The sequence below is a fragment of the Pleurodeles waltl genome, chromosome 8 (assembly GCF_031143425.1).
Source record: "Pleurodeles waltl isolate 20211129_DDA chromosome 8, aPleWal1.hap1.20221129, whole genome shotgun sequence".
In the NCBI taxonomy this organism is placed as follows: Eukaryota; Metazoa; Chordata; class Amphibia; order Caudata; family Salamandridae; genus Pleurodeles; species Pleurodeles waltl.
The window spans coordinates 347,816,353-347,834,098 of record NC_090447.1 but is presented as its reverse complement, the minus strand read 5'-3'; the positions used below and the strand labels follow the sequence as shown (position 1 = coordinate 347,834,098).

The window sequence follows — 17,746 nt, the reverse complement described above, 5'->3', positions numbered from 1 at the left end:
TCACGGAGGGGTGGAGAGGTCGACTCAGGGTGGGTACTTGTTTGCAATTGCCTGGGGACCCTATCTTGCTGGGTGGACCACATGGACACGGGCAGTGTGCATCGGGTGCCCAGGGGTCAGGACTAACGCATCCAGATTGAGGTGGGAGTCCTTGGTTGTTGGGTTTTCTTAGATAGAGCAGCTGCCCTCTGGACTTTTTGGTCCTTTTGGATGCAGGCCAGTCCCATGGATTTGGGCAAAGGTTGCCGGTCCCGCTGGATGCATCGCTGGTCTACTGCAGGTTCTTTAAAGCAGGAGACAGGCCAGTAGGGCTGGGGCCAAAGCAGTTGTTGTCTCTCTTCTTCTCTACTGGGGGTTTCGGCTTAGCAGTCCTTATTCTTCTTAGGTCACCAGGAATCTGGTGAGCTGGGTTCAGGGAGGCCATTAAATCCTAGATTTAGGGGTGTTTTAGGGATCATGGGGCAGTAGCCAATGGCTAATGTCCCTGAGGGTGGATACACCCTCCTTGTGCCCACTTCCTTTGGAGAAGGGGGGCCCAAACCTAATCCTATTGGTCCCTGACCTCCAAACCAAGATGGAGGATTCTGCAGGGAGGGGTCACCTCAGCTCTAGACAACTTAGGGGTGGTCCTGGCAAGGGTGGACACTCCTCCCTGTTTTCCCTAATTTTCATGCCGGACTTGCAGCCAGAAAGTGGCGCTTGTCCGAGGGGTGGGCATCTTCACTAGCTGGAGTGCCCTGGGGCACTGTAATCCAAGGCTTGAGCATTTGAGGCTCACCGCCAGGTGTTACAGTTCCTGTAAGGGGAAGGTGTGAAGCACTTCCACCCACGACAGGCTTTGTTTCTGACCACAGAGTGCACAAAGGCACTCACCCCAGGTGGACAGAAACTTGTCTGAAAGTGGCAGGCTGGCACAGACTGGTCTGTCCTACACTAGCAGTTTAACTAACATACAGGGGGCATCTCTAAGATGTCCTCTGTGTGCATTTTTCAATAACTCCCACACAGTTTGATACGAAGCTCCCCAGTATTCAGTGAAGCCATTATGGAGCTGTGGAGTTCGTAATGACAATCTCCCAGACCATATACTCGATATGGCTACACTGCACTTACAATGTCTAAGAATTGACTTTATCACCGTAGGGCCATATTGCTCATACAACTATGCCCTCACCTGTGGTATTGTGCACCCTGCCTTAGGGCTGTAAGGCCTGCTAGAGGGATGACTTACCTATTCCACAGGCAGTGATTTGTGGGTGTAGCACCCTGAGAGAGGTGCCATGTTGACTGTCTTTTTCTCCTCACCAGCACACACAAGCTGCAAGGCAGTGTGTATGTGCTTGGTGAGGGGTCCCCTAGAGTGGCATAATGCATGCTACATCCCTTAGAGACCTTCACTGGCCACAGGGCCATTGGTACCATGGGTACCTTTTTCAAGGGACTTAACTGTGTGCCAGGGTTGTGACAATTGTGGAAACAAAGGTACAGTTTTAGGGAAAGAACAGTGGGGCTGGGGCTGGGCCTGGGCCTGGTTAGCAGGGCCCCAGCTCACTTTCAATCAAAGTTGGCATTAACACTAGGCAAGCCCTGGGGGTGTAACCATGCCAACAGTGGCACTTTCCTACACAGACCATCTGGCATTGGCTGCTAGCGAGGAAGTTGACGATCACAGCTGTTCACCTCCCAGGAGTCCAGAACACCCAATCGGGCTTCCTCAGCCGAAGCTTCACAGACTCGCACAACTGAGTGCTTCACAAAGTCATCGTAAGAGACATTTTTCAACAATGGGGATATTCTCAGATAGACCTGTTTGCTGACGAAAATAACACAAAATGCAAATACATTGCATCCAGGTTTTACCGATCAGGAACAAAGGGGAATGCCCTGTTGATAGACTGGTCAGAGACATTTCTTTACACTTTTCCTCCCATTCCCCTAATTCCCAAGTGATCAACAAATTCTACAGGGCCAAAACATGGATGATACTCAGAGCCCCGGAATATCCCCGTCAATGGTGGTAGACGGATCTTCTCCACTTATCAAAAAAGCCTCACAGGAGGCTTCTGTGTAGACCAGATCTTCTCCACAAATTAGAGGCAAAGGTATTTCGTTCCCAACTTTCCCTCGCTGAGCTTGACAGTATGGCTCCTGAATTCCTACAGCAAGGCCATCTAGGCCTCTCACAGGAATTCATGAACATTCTAGAGTCCAAAAGTCCTTCAACACAGCACTCTTATTCATTCAAGTTTAAAAGATTCTATATGTGGAGTATCCAGAACAGCTCCAATCCAATTCAGTCTCAGTAGGTTATTCTACCCTACCTCCTTTACCGTGCAAAATCAGGGTTGCAGTTTTCAACGATTACGGTACATCTGTCAGCCATTACAGCTTACCGAAAATCGCCCTCTCAAGCGTCCATCTTAACAATGCCAGTGGTTAAAGATTTTCTAGAGGGCTTGAGAAAAGTATTTCCACCAGTTTGTACACCTTCCCCTCCGTGGGAATTGAATGTGGTCTTGTCATGGGTCCACCCTTTGAGCCTATACATAAAGCCTCTTTGCAACATCTTAAATAGAAGACAGTTTTTCTTGTTGCTATTACTTCAGCCAGAAGAGTCAGCGAAATTCAGGCTCTCTGTTCTCAAGAACCCTACACAGTATTTCATGATAACAGGTTGGTTATGAGATCCCATCTTGGGCCCTTACCTAAAGTAGTGTCTGACTTCCATATTAACCAGACCATCTTTCTTCCAACATTCGTTCACAAACCATCTACACCAGCAGGGAGAACTTTGCACTCCCTAGATCTAAAAAGAGTGTTAAAGCTTTATCTTGATAAGACTAAAAATGTCAGACAATCTGATCAGTTTTTTATAAACTATGGCCCCATGAGAGCGGACATAGCTGCCTCAAAGCATACTGTTTCCAGGTGGATAGTCTCATGTATTGTATTTGCTTACCAATTTGGCTAACAAACAGTTGACCGCCAGACCCAAAGCCCATTCGACAAGGCGGCAACAACAGCCCTTCTTTTTTTTCTTTTTTTTGTGTTGTACTTTATTTTCATATTCCAGAACAATACATATTCCAAAACAATATACGAAGTGCAGGTGACATGTCATCAAGATTAGTGCACATCATACATCTTGAAATTTGTAAGTGTCAGCTGTTTCCTTTCATTTATGAGAACTGTATTGGCTTGCAGACGTCATGCCTAGTGTGTTTTACTGGATCAGGTGACTTGTTTCCTGAGACACCACAGAGGAATAAATGGATTTCACTACGATCCTGCGATGTGCCATGGTTTTTCTTCTTTTTACTAATAGCCAGACTGATACAGTGATGGGAAAGTGAGGAATAGAGGAATGGTGACTGCAGTAATGAGCCCCGATGAATCTGGCAGAGTGGGGCCTCAGTCACTACTCCTTCGTAAGCAGGCAGGTGGACCCTGCCTTATGAGATGCCCCGCCAGAGGAACAAGTCACTGGTCGCAGACAGGGACCTTCTTGTCGGGCCTTCTGAGGTTGGCACTGGTCTCTGCCTGAGGAATGCTAGGTGTTATAGTACTGTACCCTCCTGCAGGCCTCTCTGCGTGACGTTCCTTCCGGATTCCTAAATGGGCTCCCAGAACTTGATTTCCAGTATACTTCACCCCATTGAGTAGGGCCCGTGGTATTTGTCCACTATACTTTCAAGCTCCCGCGGGGCTCCTCCACCGAGTCGGGATGTTTAGTTTCGTGCCTGGCCTCCAGCTGCTCCTCCGCACGGAGGAGAAGGGGAATCACCCCTTACCCACTCCTCCTGGTAGGCTCTGGTCTGTGTAGAGGAAGCGGGTCGCGAGTCCGTTCACGCGATCAGAAAGAGGCGCTCCCGGCCTCTCATTGTGTTGCTGGCGCCCTCAGTCCCGTTCTGCAGTCAAGGCTGCGACTCTGCGTGCCTCGCTATGCTGCGCCCGCCCGTTGTCGATTAGTGGCCAGTATGGTCAGTGCGCGCCATGGGACCCCCTGTTTCTCAGGTCCGGCGCTACCTCGGAGGCCTCCGACATATCAGGAGAGGCTCAAAATAAAAAACAGCGCCCCCTCCACCGGTCCCGGCCCAGCCCGGCACACTGAGCACTGCGTTCAGGCAGCCATGAAAGATGCCAGCCAGACCACACCCCCCAACGACAGCCCTTCTGAAGAATGTGCCTATCTCCGAAATCTACAAAGCTGCAACATGGAGATCGGTACATACTTCTACAATGCATTACTGTCTAGATTCAAATGCTAAGACGGACACTCAAGTGGGTCAGGCTTCTTTAAGAAATGTAATTAATTAAAACAAGTAAACTCCTTGTGCTTCAACCTCTCCGTCTGCCGGGATGTGGGATGGGCTTGCTTACGACTATTGATGCGGATGCCCTGGAAGAGAACGATACGTTAATTACCTGTAAATCCTAGTTCTCTTCCAGGGAAATCCTTATCAAAGTCATAAGCAACCCGTCCGCCTCCCCGGACATAATTCGGGAGGTATAGCAGTTTAATCTTCTATCCTACTCCTCTCATCACAGAGAAGAAAAAAAGGACTGACCTAACTGTAGCCCAACTGTCACGTCACTCTCACCTCTTAGGCATGGTGGGATACTGGAGGTTCTCAAGGCCTTAACGGCACAGTGCCAGTTTTTATGGTTCTGATATGTTAATTGGGATGCAGCCTATTGGATATGCCTTCGTATTTTCACTACAGTTTTTCTCTCTATATGAGATTGCTAATACTTTCTAGGCTCTCTTCTTTGATTGTAGAAAGCTGTTAACTCTAGTTGAAGAGTTTTATTAAAGAAAACTTTATAAAAAAATAAGACATTTTTATTCTGTTTGTCAACATAGACTGCATGATCGCTTACACATATGTATGTACTCAAATTCTCTACACAATTTCTACTCTTACATATACATTGAAGATATATACATTTGTGTTTATATATGCTCTGGGGTCCACGCACGTGGGTGGGAATAGTCAGTGCTTATGACTTTGCGGATTCCCCTGGAAGAGAACTAGGATTAACAAGTAAGTAACTTATCCTTATTTTTCACAGCTGATGGGGATTCCAAAGTTATCCATGGTTTGGCAATTTTTCTGTAGGGAAATTGAGAAAATAGCAAAATGAGACAGTAAGTTTTTATTTGAAAAACGTGCTATGCAAGAAAGTATGTGTGTGTTTTTCTCCCCCTAAGAATTGCTGTCAGATGGCCAGTCTTCCTTCCTCATCTCAGATTTCAGGAACAGGCAGAATTGTTTAAAAAAAAAAAAAATGTAAAAAGTGTTTTTTAAGATTTTCTATCTTTGCCGTTGTGACCTGCACGCAGACTCATAAGTGACCCAGAAAGGTGTACGTGTCTGATAAGTAGACTACATCTTCAATTTAGCAAAGAGCCATTGGTGTAGGTCGCTCATGATTTTGTCAGAGAAACTATTAGTTGACCTAAAAAACGAATGCAAATGAGTATGAAAATATCAAAATAGGTGACATTTTCCTTCTGTGTTTCTTTTCCTCCAATGAAGATCTATAAATGTAATATATTGTTATGCCAGTCCTTCTCTTTGATCATTAGATTATATTGTTCTTGATTAATCAAAAACTTGTGGTGCCCAGAGCTATGAACCGAGCTGCATCTTGTAAGGATTTTTCATTGTGTTCCTCATATGTGTCACTTAATAAGATAACCTGACTTGAAAGGGGTATGAAGGAAAGCTATATGTTTTTTAAACGTGCCTTTGGATTGAGGAATAGTGGTTATTTATGCATCTTCAAGTTTGGAACCATCCATACCATCATGCGATTTAGAGGGCGGTTTCCAAAATGTTTCTTGCACACAATGACTGTACATTCAACAACCTTGGGAATTTTAATCAATGGCCTGAAGCCCCACACACAGAATTGGCTTTAGTGGGGCTGTTCTAGACACAGTAGTTTACAGGCCCTAACCACCACCTCAGTGAGTTTGAAAATTCAGGACATGCTTCTGATGTTTAGGACTCAATATTGGGTCTCGTTAAGGACAGCACTGAGGCTGCTAACCTCATGGTCCCTTCTCGTCCTAAATGCCAAATGCTTTTCTGTTGGGTGGTTGTCATGAAAATGCGGCTTCAGCTTCCATGCAATGCAGAAGGATCCCAGGAGTCATCCACGAGCTGTTCCATGCCCGTTGCCAAATGCAGAGGGGTCAGCCAACAAGCCTTGGCAGATGCAAAAGGAGTGTTGCACAAAAAGTTTTATTAGTGGAGACCAGCAAGGTCCGAGTGACTTAACCTTTACAGGTAAGTAAGTACCGGCCCTCAGCAGTGAGGAGAGCCAGTAGGAATCAATGGAGACCCGGAAGGACCTTTTGGCTGCAAGCACAGTGAGTCGTGAGGAGGCCTCAGCAGCACAAAGAAGATGGATGACCGTGTTGCAGGGAGGACGTCGGTCTTGGAGCTGTATGATGCTTGAGGCTAGAGCTTCTTGGAGCTAGGCGGTCTTCAAACTGAAGAGCACACAAGCCTTGGTGACAACAGACACGGTGCACAGGTGTTCCTTACTGTCAGCTCCAGCGAGAGACCACTGTCTTGCCAGTTACACCGAAAATCGGTCAGACCTCTAGAGAGCCACAGAACTACCACATATGTTGGAGAGCCTTGGGGAGTCCGTGGGATAATAGGATGTCAAGATGCCGGCAGTTGCAGGGGAGTGACTCTTTCACTCCAAGGGAGATTCCTTCTGGATGTCCTTAGTGCAGGAAGGGTTGTTGCAACTCTAGAGGATGGATGACCACTGAAGTTGCAGAGTTCTTGCAGTGCTCTGGGACAAAGTTGTAGTCGGAGCCCTCCTACTATTTGCAGAATTGTTTTGGTTCCTGGTGACGTTCAGCAGCAGAATCTGGTGTCCTCGTCACAGAAGAAGTTGTGAAGACTGATCTGGGGTCCCACCCTCAGGGGAGCCCTTAAATAACCCAGGAAGAGGTTTGGATGACTACTGCGGTGACCCACCAATCGCGGGATGGGGGTCAGGGACGCTACTCAACTGGACTGACTAGTCAGCTGCTCCCTAGGGCCTCTGCTCATCCTGTTTTCAAGATGGCAGAATCAAGTGGCCACCTGGCAGAGCCTGGGCAACCCCGTAGGGGAGGAACTGGACAGGGGAGTGGTCACTCTCCTGTCCTTTGTGTGTTTCACGCCAGAGTGGTAGCCTGGGGCCTCCTGCACTAGAAGAAACCGATTTTGGAAGAAAAGCACCAAATGTTCCCTTCAAAGAAGTCTGATGGTGCTCAGGATCTCTCTCCCTTCCCCCCCCCAATTCCCAATGACCCCCGCCCCTGTCCTAAGACACCTCTACCTAAAGAAAAGGGAGTAACTCCTCTCCTCTACAGAGAATCCTTTGTTCTGCCTTCCCCTGCCCGAGTTAAGCTCAGGAGCAGGAGGGCAGAACAGTGTCTGGGGTCGGTGGCAGCACTGGCTTGCACCCAGACCCTGCAAGGCTGAACATACAGACTTGGGGGTGTCCTCTATGGAACCCCCCAAAGTACATGGTATTATGCAACTAACACTGGAACCTGTGTAGTTGCATGATTCCAACAACTTTGTTACCAAACATGACTAGGTTTGGAGAAACCATTATATAGTTGGACATTAATGACCAGTGTCCACTACATACCTTAGAATGGTTTCCCCGCACTAAAAAAATCCCAGAAATTGGAGTCTTGGGTTTGTATGGATACATTTGTTCATGCAGGGGTACCCTAACCCTTAGTACCTTGCACCCTGCCCTTGGGCTGAAGGGCCTACCTTAGGGGAGACCTGTAGGGTCAAAGTGCAGTGCAGTATAAGGTAAACTATATCTGGAGTTAAAGGTGCATGCACCATTTCACACAGTGCAATGGCAGGCCTATAAACACAGTTTGCATGGGCTCCCATGGGTGGCATAATACATGCTTCAGCCCATGGGAGACCGCTGGTGTACCAGTGCCCTGGGTATCTAAGTACCATATACCAGGGACTTACAGAGGTACACCAGTATGTCAGTTGTGGGATGTAAGAAATAATTACCAACCAAATCTAGTGTAGAGAACACCGACACTGGTCCTAGTTAGCAGGATCCCAGTGTACTACAGTCAAAAACATACTGGCAAAAAGTGAGGAAAACCATGTCAAAAGATCCTTCTTTCTTTCAGGGGTTGTGTGGATGATGGCCCCTTTCGAAAGCAGCTCCTGAACCTTGGCTATGTCTAAAGAGGATTCCTCTAGAGAAAACCGAAGTGGGGGATGAGCCCTTTATTGGATCGGGCAGCCGTAAAATTCCATATGGTACCCCCACACTGTTTGCAAAACCCCTGCATCTGACAATAGGGACTATCAGTTGTGAACGAACTGCGCCAGCCTGACCTCCGCCTGGACCATGGCAAATGGGATTACACTTCATGTGAGCGATTACATGCTGTTTTCCGCCTCTGGAATCTCGGTGCCTGGTTACTACTGAATAGATAAAAGCATCCATATCTGGCCTGATCCCAAAATTGCCCAGGTCTAGGGGCTGAGCCTCGGGAGGAGGCCGGTTGTTGCCTGCAGCTGGCCAAGCACCCCATTCCACTGCCAGTTCCAGAGAAAACCGAGGGGTACAAATCTTCTTAATTGAGGACTGGTCCTTGTTCAGAGATGTAAATGTGGCCACAAACCTGAGTTTCCTAATAAAAGGTTTGCAGAAAAGGCCCCCCTGTGCCGCTGGGTCTGCCTCCGAGGTGGCCATGTTCCCGAGGTCAGGGTTAATTTTGATTAAAAGGGACCTTCTCTGCTCTGTGGAGATGGTGCAGTTGGCATTGCCAAGGAAAATTATAGCCCCTTATCCTGTTAGAGACCTATGGGTTTAAACCTAACGGGGAATGTGAGTGACAGATGTCTGACTGATCCCCGCTTGATTTGCCTTTGGTCCTTAAAATCTAGCCACAGTTTGAACTCTTATTTCTACTGTCTTTCGATGCACATGATGGCAAATCGGGGGAGGTAATTGAAGCTTCTCACAGCTTAGCAATGTTCCTGCTCTTGAGATAGTCTTGATCTCGCATGTGATCTTGGGCACGGTCCCAGAGCTGTTGCTGCAACTTTTCGTCCTCCAAGTCAAAATTGTTGCCAAGTAAGTCCAGAAAGAAAAAGAAATCTTTGAAGCAGCGATCAACTTCACTGTGCCCTTCCAAGGCCCAGGAACTAGGGCAGATCCATCCTCGTGCCTCTGGGTCTAAGCCCCACACACCTCACATGGAGCTGGTTCTGACTCCTGTCTCCCGGGGCAAATTTTTTCCAGATACTGGAGTTCTGTGAGACTTTAGCCTGTAGATTTGGACACCAGCTCCCACTGAACGCCTTTGGGCCCCATGGAGCTGAGAGGTGTCACTCCCAGATTAGTTAGTGGGCCCTACCTTAACGCCGGTTGGGCCCTCTGAATCTGCCTCTGACACCAGTTGGGCCATCTGGATCTGCTCCCACATATAGACAGACTCTTGTCTGGTGCCTAGTTTCAGCTTTGCTATCTTCACCTGGTGCAGTGGTTGCTGAAGGTGTCTGGTTTTCTCTCACCACAAGGCCGCAGGTGAGAGAGCCTGCGTGCAGAGGCTGTATGCAACTTAGAGTCCAGGAGGGATGACACCCGGATGGACTCAGACTCTGGACAGCTGGGGAACCTTTCTGGCACTGTTGATTTGCTTCACCTTGGGTTGTGGACAGGTGCAGAAGTCACTTCGGGTGTTGGTTCTTTGCTGTTCCGGAGGCCGCAGAGTCCTTTCTGGAGACTTTCTTGCAGAGCAGACCTGCTACTCACAGGAGTCTGAGTCTTTGTGGAAGGCAGGCAGTCCTCCTGGGTTCCTTGGAAGCTCAGCTGCAGGACCAGTCGTCTTTTTGGGCAGAATCCATTGAGGTCAGCAGGCAGGGCAGTGGGGCTGGTATGAAATCAACTGCTTTTCCTTTTCCTCTTCTGCAGGTGAGACTCCTCTGCATCCTTGTCTTCATAGGTCAGCAGGATCTGAGTTCTAGGGTTCAGGGTGGCACCTAAATACTCAAATTAGGGGTGTTACAGGGAGTGCCAGATGGTAGCCTTTACGGTGACTACACTCCTTTTATGACCACTTCTGTTGGGACGTTGGCATAACCCTAACACTACTGGCCTAATTCCTTCCAAACAGAGATGGAATTTAAAAGATAGTGTTCACTTTAGCTCATCGACCGTAGGGGTGGGACTGGCATGAAGTGGGCACACCTCCTAATCTGCCTAATTTTCCCACCTGTTCTGCCTCCAGAATTGGGGTCAGGACAGGTGGCCAGTCATCTCCACCATCTCGAGAGACCTGGGTTGCATTACAAAGGCGGCTAGGCATTTGAAGCTCCCCACCCTGGAATGTCCATCCTGCCCTGGTGAGGTGGTAACACCCCCTCCCAGTGCAGGCTTTTTGTCTCTGGCCCTTTAATGAGCTGGCTCTCACCTTGGGGGGGCCAGAAACGTGTCTAACGTGACTGAACTGGTCAGGACCAGTCATTCAACACACTAGTAGCTGGTAGGTTTTCAGGGTGCACCTCTAAGGTGCCCTCTGGGTGCAGTTAGTCATACATCCCTTACAAATCACAGCGAAAACAGGTGGAGAATGCCAGAGGCGCTCGCACATCGACATAGGTTTATCTAATGTCCATCAGTAATTGTCTTTTTCAAGAAAAACAGCTAGTCATGGGTGCCAGGCTAGCCAAACATCTGCAATCTCAGGTGTCGAAGGAACACACACTGCAAGCAGTGACTGGTAGCCTAAATAAGAACATAAAGGCCAGGGCACACCCAAAGTGACAGCCGACACGTGTTGCGTCTTCAAGACTGTCAAGGCTTCAGTTATGCGGACAAATGAAAGTCACAGAAATATAGCGGAGTACCGAGAATTCGTTTGGAAGATATAACTCAAACAGTGAGTCAATCATGAGGAGTAAAGATAACCCTGGGGGCTGAGATAAGCCTGGTAACGCGTGGATTCGAACCGTGCCGGTCGCGTCAGTATCAGTCAAGTATCATCCTTGACTGATACCGACGCGACCGGCACGGTTCGAATAACTGAAGCCTTGACAAAGTCTTGAAGACGAAACACGTGTAGGCTGTTTTTGCTGTATGGACTTATATTATTGTGGTCATTTGATTGGAACCTTGACCATCTGTTCTCATCTGCAATAAATATCCAGTGTCACCTACTTGCCGGACTTCGATTCAATTCTTGGAGCACTACTTGGATCTACTATACGAAATTTCACTTTGGGTGTGCCCTGGCCTTTATGTTCATACATCCCTTACAAGCATCAGAGAGGGTTTATTAGTCTGAGATGTTTGATACCAAATATCCTTATTTTCACAGAAGTCATTATGTATCTGGGGAAACTCCTATTGACCAGTGTCCAGCACATGCATTTAAAAAGGCTTCCCTGGTCACTTAGTATTTCTGAGAATCAACACAGACATGGTAGGGGCATATCTGCTCGTGCAGCTATGCCCTCACGTGTAATATAATGCTCCCTGCCTTACGGCTGTAAGGCCTTCCACAAGTGTGACTTTCATATATTGCATGCCATGTTTAGGGGACATGGCACATAGGCTGTGTGCCATGTCGTGTTTTCACTTTTTCTGCACCAAAACACACAGCCTGCAATGGCAGCTTGTCATGTGCTTGGTGAAGGGTCCTTTAGGGTGACACAATTTGTGCTGCAGCCCTTAGGGCCTGGGGTACTAAGGAGGGTCCCTAGGTACCAGGAGTACCATTTACTAATGACTAGCAGTGGGTGCTAAAGTTTGTCAGTTGTGAAAAACAACTGTGCAGTTTTGGGGGGAAAGGGATCTGGCACTGGGGACCTGAGTGGCAGGAACCCAGTGCCCTCTCAGTCGAAATTACACCAGAAACCAGGCAAAAGGTGTGTTTGGGAGGGGTGACAATGTCAAAAGTGGCACTTTCCTACAATACCATTCAGTGACTGCTTTCATGCATCCCATTCATGAAAGAATGCATTGTTACTTTAGGTATTTTTCACTTGCAATGAAACAATCTCTGGTATGGAACCTCAATACTATGCTTTTGAAACTTATGGACCATCCTTTGATCCTACGCAAGCAAGATATTAAGTATCTTTTTGTAAATCCCAGATTGTTTCTTACATTCACAGTCCCACAGTGTCTTAGATTTAAATCTGTATCAGAGACCCTTAACTCCACTTCCTTAAAAAATGGACACCTTGAGACCAGACCACAGACTGATTCTGAATGTACCTATGAATTCCATTCACATTACTATTTATGGCCTTAGTGATTTAAAATAAAGATTGTCCTGCTTTAATATAAAGCACAGCTAGGTGAGTAGCTCCAGGTGTACTTTTTCCGAATAGCAGGGCAGGCTAGACACTTTCAATAACTGCTCAAGCTATAAGATAAGTTAAAAACAATAGTGATCCTTTTCAGAGGTGTGTACACATCTTTGACATATATTGAACCCTTATACAGAAACCTGCCTTACCATTTCCAAGCGTTGTTGCTTCAGTATTCAAATGAGAAACTGATTGTTACTCTTTATTCAAGCATGCAAATCTAGAAAAGATTCATTTCGGAATAAGAAAAAGTTTTTTTCCAATAGCTATATTTCTTCCAGCTTTAGGCTCTCATTTGTAGAATTATGTGCTACTCTCTCTTCCCATTTAATCAGTTCATATTGTATGTTACACAGTTTTAACAAAGTCAGAAACTACTTCTTGAGGGCACCTGGTGATGAGTCGGCTTCAGCCCACAGCCCTCTTATTGGCTGAAGTTAAACCTTACATTCTTTAAAGCCAGTGCCTTACTAGTGGACCTTGATAACAGATGCCTCTAGTGGGATAGGAAACTCACCTGTGGGAACCTTTGACACAGAGACTTTGTCTTCTCAGAATATTCTGAATTATATAAACATGCTTGAGCTCAGGTCCATCAGTAATTTTAAAGTTAGAAATCTGCTGAGGATACCTTGATAGAGAACTACTATCACAGGTAAGTGAGTTTCCCTACTTGAAGCAGAATGTAAGGTTGTGACATAAAGGCAGATTATGACCCCACAGGAAAGGATAGCTGTTTAATTTGCTCTAGAGCACTTCATAAATGGAACAATACATTGCATTTTGTGCTGACTGCCTTATGCTGCCATTGTAGGTTTCTCCAATACCCTTCCCTGTGATGTGAAATAATCAACATGGTGGATGTAAGAAAGATGGAGATGTTAGATAGCATTAACTATGTAGCAATTTCATTCACTGGGGAGTTGCACAGTCAGTGCCTTTCCTTCTCTTTGTTTTCTTTATGATCTTAAGATGTATACAGTGCTGCATGATTATTAATCGGATGTCTTTTTAAGTGTATGTAACCTTTTAATGCTTTTCAGATTCTCTCAAGTTGTATGATTGAAGTTTCCAGAATCTGCAGAGTGCATGAATTAATTTGTAAATAAAAGAAAAAAGACTTTATTTTATTAATTTGGCTGCCAATAACTGTTGGCACTTTTTGATCGTTTTGCAAGGTTGTGAAGCACTTACAGAATGGGAATATCTACCACCAGTTGGACCGAGACCACAGAAAGGATTTGTAGGATTAAAAAACGCTGGTGCCACCTGTTACATGAATTCTGTAATTCAGCAGTTGTACATGATTCCATCCATTAGGAATGGTATTTTAGCGATTGAAGGAACAGGAAGTGATGTTGATGATGACATGTCTGGAGACGAGAAACAGGACAATGAGGTACCTATTGGCAGAATTTTTTTTTTTTTTTTTTTTACACTTTGTGCATTTGTGCAATAGATAAATCTATTTAAGTATATATTGTACCAATGTTGTAACTTTTTTCAAGATATACTTTGTACACTGAGTCTCGAAAGAAGCGAGCAAAGGTTATTTTGATACTTTTTTATCAAATATTCACTTTAGTCTGGAAGGAAAATATTTTGAGGGTCATAGACTTGTCCACATTTAATAGCTCATAAACACTTTACAGTATCATTCACTTTAGCATCTTGATGTACTTGAAAATGGTGGGATTAAAACTTCCACCAGGAAGACAAAACAGTCTTGGCCTTACTCTCTTCCCTATTTCCTGCTTGCGCTTAATCGGAGAGCAGGTCACCCTTGGACCTAAGGCAAGAGGCTTACAGATATAAATCCCTACCCCCACTGCAGGAGGCTGTAAAGCAACTTGAAGGAAAATGAAGCACTTAAGTTTGATGTCCAAAATATTTTAGAGGTAATTGCAGCTTTTTCCTCCTGCTCCAATATTCCAAAAGCACAGAAAATAGAGAAAAGTGAAATGACATAAAGGCTGTCGATCCTCAATTCAACGCACACCAGTGGCACTTCATTATGTCTACATCTGGCTATACAACTGCTTTTCTGAACTTTAACACAAAAGTAGAAAAGCGCATCTCACTTATGGCATTTAGGGCCAGATGTATCAAACATTTTGCTATCACAAACGACCCAACGGGCCGTTTGCAGTCGCAGAAATGCAATTTGGGACGTATCAAGTCCAATTTGTGATTCGGTAACTTGTAACCAAATCGCAAATTGTATTTGCGACTACATACCGATTCGGTACTAGGAAGGGGTGTGTCAAGGATGTCCCTTCCTAATACCAAATCGCAGAGGTATGTATGATTGTTTTGTGACTGTGAATGTAGTCACAAAACAATTGCAGTTAACACCTAAGGGACCCCTTCCCCTTTGTGAGTGCATGCAAAAGGATTTTTTAAGAGCAGGCAGTGGTCCCACGGACCACTGCCTATTCTTAAAAAATAAGGGAACTTGTCATTTTCCTTTTTTTAAACACATCCTGTTTTCCTTTAAGGAAAATGGGCTGCATTTAAAAAATACAAAAAAGATGGCTTTATTTAAAAGCAATCACGGACATGGTGGTCTGCTGAGCCCAGCAGGCCACCATCCCTGTGATTGTACCCATTCACAGTGGGTCGCAAATTGCAACCTACCTCATGAATATTAATGAGGTAGGTCCATTTGCGAGCCCTTGCGAATCACCATATGAAACTCCTAGAGTTTCATACATTCCAATAGAGATTACTTGATTGCAATTCGCAAAAAATCACAATTTGGTAATCGCTATTGGAATTAATGATACATCTGGCCCTTAGTCTTTTGAAAGCAGAGGAACGTGGCCTGGAGGAGTTATAATATTCATTACCTAATAAAGACCCAATTGAGTGAAACTTTCTTGAGCAGAATGAGTGAAGGAATAAAATTGTTAGTGAGGAATATAAACTGCATGAGGTGATAATACGCCATCCTTCCCGTCCTGAGAGAAAGCATCTGAAGAAATGAATACTGTAGTTAGGAGAAACCCAGAGTGCTTGAGATTCTGACCTTGCTGCTTGATCTTGACTAGGTGAAAGTTGCATATTAAAACAGACCCGATGTTTTCAACCAGTTGAGGGCCACCTCTGACTTCATACGTCTAATAAAATTGGTGCCAATTGTAGACTCAAAAGATGTATGAATTTTTGGGAAGGGAAAGGTTCATGGCTCTGACCTCTCCAACTTTGTATAGGATGTTTCTGATTTTTGTTCTTTAAAATTTGTAGTCTCCACACACAAAATAATTGTATGGCACGTGTAAGAGCTGGACAGTGACTGGAATTGGGGCTCTGTTGTTTGGAAGGGAACACCATGTGTACCCTGCTTTATTGAGAATGAATAGTATTGGCTCGACAAGCTCTGATGGACGACAATGGTGGCAGCAGACTAGACCTTTTTATCTGTCTGCCACAGGGAGATTTTCCTAATGTCCTCTCCTGTTTTAAATTGATCTTTTAGTTACTTGCAAACCTGGTCTTTGGTGGTACCAGAGAACAACGCAGGAAAATGCCTGCTTGAGCGAATAACTCTGCTGTTCCAAAGTAAACACTGCTTTTCTGACTGCACCATCTGCTTTCTAGAGCGAATCACCACCTGCCCAGGATCAGTGGAGTTCTGCAGAGTCACTGAGGTGCCATTTCTCTGTCTGACATTATAGTGAGCCCTTAGCGCAGCATGCATGCTAGGGTGCCTGCTGCGGAGGTGAGCATAACGTGCAAGTACTGGAGGGGGTAGCTTTGTGTCTGTCTTGGGACCTCTGCAAATCGTGTCTGGTCAAGGTCTTAATGCTGCTTTCAAGCAGGTGACTCCCAGTAGCAGAGCTGGCAAGGTAGTTTACTTGCATTCAGACGACCAGCAGCTGACGTGTGTTTCCTTAAACCATTAACCCTGTGTTCTCAGCCTTAGTTAAAGAAATTAAACATAGGCAAGGGTCCATTGATGGGAAAATAAAGTATTTGTACTGGAATGAGGCTCTGAGTGATTGCCATTGGCATTTCATCCATCACCTTGTTGTTGCAGTTTGTTCCCCTGGTGCGACAGATATGCCCAGACGTGGGTCCTGTACTCATTGTACCATGAGGCACAAGCTATACCTCAGTGGTGGGATCCAAGTATGTTGAATCAGTTCTAGAGTTGCTTGTGTTCAACTGTGGAATGCCCCTTGCCAGGCAGTTCTGGACGGGCTGACCCAAAAAGAGCAGGGCCGTTTTTTATTTCCATAAGGCAGACTATGTCTAGAGTAGCATGGTGGGTGAAAAAACAGCAGACTGGAATGCTCCCTGAATGATGGCAAGAGATTTTTTTCAACATTCCATTCATTACTTTGTTGTTGTAGCTGGATATTTAACAATGGCGAGTTGAACAAGATACTCAGCTCCTTCTTTATACTCGAGGATGTTAAAAATGTGATAGCTTGGCTCATCAGGAGCACAGCCCTAGAAAGGCAAATTTGCTCCTGCTCGAGTTTTATAAAGAGCTCTCTGCTATTCTGGCCCTTGGCTAGATTGGTACAATGCGGCCCTGGTTAAGGGCCAACTACCACTGTCAATGTTGGAAGCCATAATTACTGTACTTGCATAGCAGGGTGCAAGACCCTTAGCACTGCACTTCGTACAGGCATTTATAATTTTATTAAATGTAGACTAACATTTTGCCACAACTCCTCGATCAGCAATTGCAACTGCTGATGCAGTGTAACTCTCTACTTCCACCTACGCTAGAGAAGAGGGACGAAATATGTTGAAAGATATGGATGTGTTGGGGCACCTGTAGCACAACGGGCATTCATCACATGTAGTACTTAGCTTCCTCATTGTAATATATTGTTATATCTGTGTATGCCATTGTACGGAAGACACTGTCATGTAATCTGCTGGATGACAATGCCTTGTTTTGAGCCCTTTGTTGCCACTAATGTGATGTTCAGCTTGAAAACTTAAACTACACTTTAAAAAAAATGGATCCATCATTCCTTCCTTATAGGACATGGATTGCACAGGTATACGTTCTGTCTTTGTGTGCAGTAGGATGAGCGTGTTTTCTTTGCTTGGTAGCCAAAAGAATCTATTTGGTTCTCTGCATGGTTAAACCTAAAATGAAGGATAAGAGAATCTGCCAGACAGGAGTGTATATTTCATGACTTCAGCACATTCCTTTGGCCCAGACTCTTTGGTGTTGGAGGATGGAAGACAACAACTCTGAAGAAATGTATAGACAGCCATTGCCCTTTCCTGATCCGTTCTTCCTTAGAGGTGTTACCTTCCCCCACCATCTCACTTTGAATGGCAGCTGAGTAATAAACTCTCTCCCTCTTTTATGCCTTTTGTTTTTCTATTCCCCTGAT

At 45.5% G+C, this 17,746-nt stretch overlaps 1 protein-coding gene across 4 annotated transcripts in view; it reads left to right on the top strand.

Moving 5' to 3' along the window:
• USP9X (ubiquitin specific peptidase 9 X-linked) overlaps positions 1-17,746 on the top strand; it is a 1,493,361-nt gene that overhangs the window by 1,091,850 nt on the left and 383,765 nt on the right. For all 4 annotated transcript variants that reach the window (XM_069204214.1, XM_069204212.1, XM_069204215.1 and 1 more), the window contains exon 31: positions 13,562-13,782. In XM_069204214.1, the coding sequence (XP_069060315.1) occupies positions 13,562-13,782 (221 nt within the window). The remainder of the gene's footprint in view (positions 1-13,561; positions 13,783-17,746) is intronic.